The sequence below is a fragment of the Rhagoletis pomonella genome, unplaced genomic scaffold (genome assembly GCF_013731165.1).
Source record: "Rhagoletis pomonella isolate Grant_MI unplaced genomic scaffold, Rhpom_1.0 Rhpom_scaffold_00468, whole genome shotgun sequence".
Lineage (NCBI taxonomy): Eukaryota > Metazoa > Arthropoda > Insecta > Diptera > Tephritidae > Rhagoletis > Rhagoletis pomonella.
In genome coordinates this window covers 64,889-72,928 of record NW_023459022.1, presented here as the reverse complement: position 1 = coordinate 72,928, position 8,040 = coordinate 64,889, and the positions used below count along the sequence as shown (strand labels likewise).

The following is an 8,040-nucleotide window of genomic DNA, read 5'->3' as shown; positions in this document are numbered from 1 at the left end:
TAAGAAAGTATTTTATATTTGGTTTCATAATTTTTTTTTAATTCGTATGATACTAAATCACAATACATGTGCTACAATCACATTTACATATATACATACATATATTTGAAATATTTACAAAGAAACAACCATATTTACATATACATATATTAAATATTATGTAGTACATTAATACATATGTACATACGCATGCCTGTACATATACTTAAACAAAACATAACAAATAATAAGGTTAAAGGGTATTTTAAAAATATGTAGTTGTAAATAAAATTAAATAATGAATAATAAATGTTATATATCGATGTTAAATATATCGTATGCATACATAACAAACATCAACTGACTAAAATCTAATTATTTGAGCGGTGCGACTTCCGCTTCCGGCTTTCGGCGTTGTATAACATAATATATTAGACATATAGCTGCAACGCCGATACCGCCACACAACGATGCCCAATGAATGATATTGAGGGTCTTGAGCGAGTTTATAAGTTTCTTTTTGAAAAAAGCCACCATTTCGCTATTCAGTTGAATGCCCTGGAATTGACAAACCGCAAAGAGATCAGACAAGTGTAGAGAATATGAGGGAGAAAAAAAAAATAAATCATTTCGTCGTTACCTCTTCAACCCAAATCGCCGGCATTAACACAGTGGTTAAGTTTTCGGTTATGGAGATGCGGTTAATAGTCTTCAAGAACATGTTGAATTGAACGCGTTTGCCACCCTGCAGCGGGGTACCAGTGAGCTGAAATTGGTGAAGAAATTGGAATGTTTGCAATTAGATGAGAGCGAATAGGGATTCTGTTGCAAGTAAGTATAAGTGTAAGTTTTTCATTTTTCATTTTACTTCAATTGATTTTACTAAATTTTACTTTGTTTGACTTTATTTTAGTTCATTGTATTAAACATTTTTTTCTTGTCATTTATCGGTCTTACATGTTGTACATCTACAAAGGTTTGATGCTTCTTCGCGTCCGGTCGCAGACCACGTATCATCCTTGTGTATTCGTTTGAGGCACCCAACATATGCGGCAATGTTAATATTACAGGTGCATCTAAAAAAAAAAACAAGAGAACAAATTTTCAATATATTTATAAATTATTGGATTAATTTTAATATATAGATAATATATGTACATATGTATAGTTGCCAATCGAAGCCACAACTACGAGAGAGTGATACTTGCATTGATATGTTATGGTTTACGTCGTAGTTCACAAATAATAAATATATGTAGAAGGAAAAAATTCAAGTTCCCTTCAACATGGGAAACTTTTCTTAGTTTTTTCTTTTCCAAAAATAGCCAGTTTAACCTCGATGAGAGTATTTTTTTTTATGCCAAAGTTCATTGACCTCAAGTACGCTGCTTTACTACTCACCATATCTCAGTTCTTATTATCCCTATGTCAGAAAATTTAAGCTTACTAAAAATCATTACACTTTTGCTAAGAAAGTACTATTTTGATTATTCCAGTAGAACTTGTTAAACAATTTTTTTGTCCGATCTCAGTTCCCACCTCCCCAATGTCGGTAAATTTAGGCTCACCAAAATCATTACACGTTTGCTAAGAAAGTCTTTTGATTATTCCAGTAGAACTCTTTACATAGTTGCCATGAAAAATGTTGAAAAGGACCCTAGTTACATCCAACGTTTCGATATGGAGACTATGCTCAAATGTTGTATTTGTAATTTTTAGAGCTTCACGAAAAATCTTATTACACGAGAACTAGTGAAGCGATTTCGAAGAAAAGTGTGGCGATTCAAAGACAAAATTCCAAACCTATCGACAGATAGATTTCTGTAAGTAACCGATTCGGTATCTATCGTAGAAACAAAGGTATGTATCGGCTTAATTTGGCGTCAATTTTGAGCCTTTAAAGTGCGCCGGCAGCTTATGATTTGCAGGTATACATATATTTCATTTTCTAGATATAGGTTCTTTGGACCAGTACAAATATTATCGTATATAAATTTTATATACACCCCTATTCTGCAACTGTTTCGTATTCGGATTTTGCTACGAATCGTAGAAATAGTATGCTGCAATTCGAATCGTATTTTCGAACTTTCGAAATGCGTAACAATGGCATGCCTAAAAACGAACGAGTAACACGTAGATGCGCCCATGGTTACTATGCCCGACAGCTCCGCATACCTTTGTGAATCCATTGGCATAGCGCCCGCTTACTCTGCTGCTTTAATTGCAAATACATCACAATCCATAATTTTCCTCAAAATATGTAAAATTAACCAATTTTACAATAAACAAGCACATGGTGAGTGTTTTTTTTTTAAATTCCTTTCGACTTTGTTTTCCTTTATTCAGCTATCTTCGAAAAACAACTGATAGCTGGCAATGCTGCACATGTTTCGGCAAGGGTTGCGAATTACGAATTACGAAAATTCGGGTTCTAGAATAGGGGGGATAAATTCAACAAATATCAAGCATTTTAAGGCAAAAAATTGTTGAAAAAATTAACATTTTTTTTTTATTACAAAATTCTCGAAAATCGCTCGAATGATTTTGCTTTTGTTTCATTTAATCAAAAATTTAAGATTTTTCCTTTCATTTGGTATATGGGAAGTATTGGTTGATATCCTCTAAGTATGTTTATTTTATTCAAATATATGGGCATAAATGATTTTCCATACCAAATCACTTCGTCATCATTTTGCAAGCACGTGCATGCGCTGGAAGTGAGAGAAGGAGACAAAAAGTATGTGTGTGTACATAGGTATTTCGGCATTTGAATATTTATAAAAGACAAAGGTGAAGAGGAATATGTAGATGAAGAATATATAAACATAAAAGTAAAAACAAAGATAAATACAAAGAAAAATATGAGGCTGAGGATGAGAATACCGGTAAAAGTAAAGATGAAGATAGAGGAAAAAAGATTAAAATAAAGGTAATTATAGTGAAAATGGACAAATACTCAATCTGGGGACTATTTCGGGATTTTAGAGATTTTCGGAATTCTTGGTATAATAATCGACATTTTATCGGTTTTGTTATCAAAATTTTTATCGATGATGTTATCGATTTTGGTATCGATATTTTCGGAACTTATCGATATAATAAACGATAAAACGAACAAATAAAAAGTGTGAGCAACCGACGTACGAATACAAATACGTCAGTATTGTTAAAACTGTTTTACGACGATTACAGCTTGTCGATTTTTTTTGGTTCAAATAAAAAAAAAATAAGATTATTATCCGTCCCTGCTTTTTTGTTTGCTTGTAAGGCGGTACGGTCTAATGTACATAGTCCGTTTATTTGAGTAGGTACATAATTTTTCTTCAAGAACTTTGTATACATATATACTTCTTGTAGATATCGGGGAAGCGTTTGTTTTAGTCACACCAAAAATAAAGATCGATTTGAAAAAGATACTAGTGAGTAAGAACAAAAAAATTTCATATATAAGAAGTATATAATGACTATTCATTAGACAACACGAAAAATTTGCTATTATTATTTGTTATGATTCACTTGGACAGGCACAGGGAAAAGAAGAAAATATTATATTGAGAGCCAGAAAAACATACATACATATTATTCATTTGAAAATTACTTTGTAACATCATCAGCGTTTTTCGGTTTTAGTTTTTATAATTCATTTTTAATCCTTTCTTCTGTGACTGGCCAGATATACGTTTTACCAGTGCACTTTCACAACATTCCAGGTACCGAAAATAACAGTTATTTTTTTACGAGTTAAACTTAGCCAAATATTTTTTATTCCGAAATAAAAGTCATTTCCTGATAATAAACAAAGCGCTAATCCAAATTAAGCAAATTTGATATCATATGAAAGATATTCGGAAAAGATCCGCATTGATTATTGCGAATGCGAAAGCGAATGCGAATGTTAAAATTAATGCGGAAGCACCGCGGTTGCGAATGCGAATATTCGCAACAACCCTGGTATATAGCTTGAGTGCTTGATTTTTATGAGTTTAGTAAAGCGCAAATAAATTCTTATACAAAAAAAAAAAAACAAAAAAAACACAAATATAGTTTTTATTAAAATGACTCAAAAAAGGTAATTGGTAGATATTTTCCAGATTTGGTAGATTTTTTTTCAAGTGGATGATAACTATTTTTTTCGACAGTGGTATCCCTGTAAGTATTTTAAATTAAAGCAATTAGTTGTAAAACACATTGCTAGATATATATTTTGCTTCAAATCTTAGTTTTTTTTTTTTTGATAAGGACTCCTATGAAAATTTGAAAATTTCAAAAAATTTGATGTATTACTAAAAATTAATTCATTACATGTAATACTAAGCTTCAAAGACTGTTATTTGATAACGTTTGTTTCAAAATAAGTGTCAAATTTGTAAAATTATTCCCCAAAACTAAATAACACTGGTTCACAAACAGTTGTCTTGGAAAAATACCAAGAAACTCACGTTTTTCTATGATAACAAAATAAATATATCAAATTGGTTAATTTAAATATTTTCAAGGCCTGGCAACGACCCATACAATTAGTTTAACATTTTCTTGGATGTCTTTATTATGTACGCGACTAGATAACCAAATTTTAGATGTTAATACTTTTAAGGACCACCCTAATATGCATGTGCTTGTATACATATTTATGGAATTATGCTTTCCTTCCAAATTATGTAATTATATCAGCCGCCGTCGCTGAGCCATTAGAATTCTTTACGTAATCTTTTACATATCTACATATAACAGTTTATATGTACCGCCATATTCATGAGTAAAATAAATAAATATTTCAACGCGTGTCAGATACGAAATAAAACAATTGCTAACAAGACAAAACGTGTTAAGTAGTTCTATCTTTTTTTTTTTTTAATTTCGATAATCTATGCAAATTTTTAAGTTCACAGCAAAGTGTAGAACGACTTTTATGTATGAAGAAACTTGATGTTATTTACGTCAATACTTTCTTAAAGCAGGTGTGTTTTGAATAAAATTTAAGTTGTTAATGGGCCATTAACAAATTTTATTATGTATGTAAGTGGATTTGAAAAAATTGAGAGCCAAAGAACTTTAATTTAAAGATATTTATGTATGGTGGCAGAATTGAAGCGATACGATTCAAGTCCCGAAAGGTAGGCAACTGAAAACCAGAGCGGGCCCCCGATTAACAGAAGTCATGCTCCATCAATGTCCTAACCTATAACCGCCCGTTAATATGGAACAGAAATGAAAAGGGTTTGAATATATTGAAGAAATCTATTCTACGAAAGATCTATTGACCTTTTCGCACATTGGTTATGGGCTCCGTAGAAGATGGAACCACGGATCATACGAGCTTTATGGGGAAATGGACTGCGCTAACTCGAATATGTTGCACTTATAGATGATAACGATCCGCAGTGAAAGAACCTTTTATTCGACAGCCAACGGTGGACAAAGAAAGCAAGAATGCTCACGTACAAACTGAAAGGCCCGATGGTAAAAAGTTCTGTCTCTACTTCGTTAAGGAGCTGCATGAAGAAATCATGAATCAATATTAGTGGTTTGAAACCACTCGCTTCCAATCATATATCAATATTAGTCACGACCAAACCATATAAACCAAATACCTCTAGATTTTACTAACCTCTTTCTGATTGTCTCTGTCTCTGGAAAATTTTGGTTTACAGTGAGGGTAGAAAAGCTCCAGAGCTTTCATTTTTCAAACAATTTGACTATTTATTTTTTAACGAAAGCTAATAAAATTGGGAATAGATATGTCGATTTTTTGATATAAAATTTTTTAGTTTAAAGTGCAGAGAAAGTACCAATTTTGAGAAGAGAGAGAAGAGAATCGATTATACTGTTGCTGTAAATAAATGTTTCATAATAAAACAAAGACCTAAGGTATGTCTTTTTTTATGCGGTACATGCGTTCCTCCGAAAGCCGAATAAAAAAAAAACCGCATAAACAAGTTCTTTACTTCAATACAAAAAAACAGAGAATGCGTTTCGGCATTTTCAAAACGCATAAATTCAGACAAAACCGCATAAAAAAAAATTCCAGTGAGGCAGTATTAAGCAAAAAAAGCACTCATTTCTTAAGTTCAACCTTTATTATTCCATGTAAAACTAAACATTAATGAAATGAATAAAATTGTATCTGTATTTTAACCCAAAACAAAGAAAATACCACAATAAATACATGAATTATGTAACAATACAAAGACAAATTATTTATCAGAAGCACTGTCTCTTACACACTGAAAAAAGTAATAAAAACTCACAAAAAAGCAAAATCGCTACAGCGACAAAATGGTTGAAAAAATTTGATTAAATTCAAATCCGCATAAAAAGAGATCTAAGTGTATAAACATAGTAAGGTAGAACCGCTGAGAGGCACTTTTGAAATTCTCGACCTGGCGAGTTGCCTTCGGCGGACATTTTGGCAATATTGCCGGCAATAAATTTATTGCTGAGGACGACACGTTTTCTTATTGCCAGCAACAAAAGTGCCTGGTAGGTAAAATGCTGGAAAACTTCAAGAAAAAAAATCTTGATAATAGGTTTGTTTGTCGAAAATCCAGCAAAAGATGTATCCAGCACTCAAAGTATCAGAGAGTAAAAGAAAATTCTCCTAAACTCTCTCTCATGTTGAGAAACTTGCAAACTTCTGCACGAACGCAAATTTACAGGAATTTGCAAGTCTCCCTGTCAGCTGGTATCCATGGTTGCATTTCAAACATAAAAACAAAACTTTTACAGAATTTTTAAAATTCTTTCAGATGGACAAAAAACAGGATATGTATACATATATATTTCTTGTTGTTCTGATTTTTTTCAACAAACATTTCAATTTATTTATCGTACTGGCTAGCGGGTTTCTTAAATCGACTCTGGTTGCAATTGCATTCCGATTGCGAATACAATTTTTCCTCCGCCGAGTACAGTTCACGCGATTTGGGCAAAAACCATGATAATTCGTCAAACATTTTGGTTTGACTAACAGAACTAATAACTATTTGAAAAAAATTATAGGGGTTCAAGAAAATTTTAAGGTGTGCAATTTTAAAGCCGATTTAATTTTATAATAAGTAAAATAAAGTGTAAGTTTCAAGTGAAAATTTTGAAAATTTTTATTGAAACAAAATTAGTCAAATCGGTTGAAAAATTAAGGCTCGCAACTACTTTGAACAGTAAATTCCAGATTGGGTACTCTGTGTAGCATTTCATTGATATACATAATTATTCATGTCTTTATCGCCATATTTTCGCATCAAATTTCATTATCAGTAACGGTTGTGCTATCATTATACAGTAGAGAGAGATGTTAATGCTTCATATTTCGTTGTCTCTGTAATAATAATTCGTATTCGAATTCGGATCCAGCTTTTATTGCGCTGCCGGAACGCATTACCCGGTTGACACCTAGGCTTAGTTGTCATATCCGAATAACTGTTTCCCGTTTCCCAGGAGGTATGATGGTTAGTTTTCAAGCCTTTTTAGATTTGCCACCTCTGTGCTAAAATCTGTATTCTGTATTCTGCAGCTGTATTCAATTTCACTTTAAATGAGAACATACCAAAGTAGAATCGTTTCATTATGAGGAGGTCATTGTCCTGTTTTGCATTTAATTTAACAAACAGTTTCTCACTCCAATAAGTGTCCATATTGTCTACTTTTTGTAATGGAATAAATAAATAATAATGGAATAAATAAAAGGCCCTTTTACTGGCATTAAATGGTTTGACAAATATTTAAATGTTAAATAAGAATCAAAGTACTCGTATGTAGCTAAAACTCGCACGTTGCTTGCCGGAGCATTTTTCATTTACGTACATACATACATATGCACATTAGGGTGATCTAAAATAACTAACCTAACGAATTTATGGCCTTAAAAGGGCGTTTTTGTAGTCCAATTTTGAAAGGTGTCAGTGGGCATTTGAAAATTTCCATGTAAATAACATGTAAAAAATTTGTTTTCATTAAAAATGTTATAACTATTGAAAGTTTGGGATACATTTTTTTTTCTAGGCATACAAAATTGTAATCGAACTGTGACGAAAGACGAAGAGCAAAATCAATTTCTTTTGC

At 32.0% G+C, this 8,040-nt stretch overlaps 1 protein-coding gene across 3 annotated transcripts in view; it reads right to left on the bottom strand.

The window, feature by feature from the left end:
* Window positions 1-243: 243 nt before the first annotated feature.
* LOC118750945 (sensory neuron membrane protein 2) overlaps window positions 244-8,040 on the bottom strand; it is a 48,582-nt gene continuing 40,785 nt past the window's right edge. For all 3 annotated transcript variants that reach the window (XM_036485697.1, XM_036485696.1, XM_036485698.1), the window contains 3 exons: window positions 937-1,055; window positions 620-745; window positions 244-537 (listed from right to left, as the gene is read on the bottom strand). In XM_036485697.1, coding sequence (XP_036341590.1) covers window positions 355-537; window positions 620-745; window positions 937-1,055 — 428 coding nt within the window. In that variant the 3' untranslated portion in view covers window positions 244-354. The remainder of the gene's footprint in view (window positions 538-619; window positions 746-936; window positions 1,056-8,040) is intronic.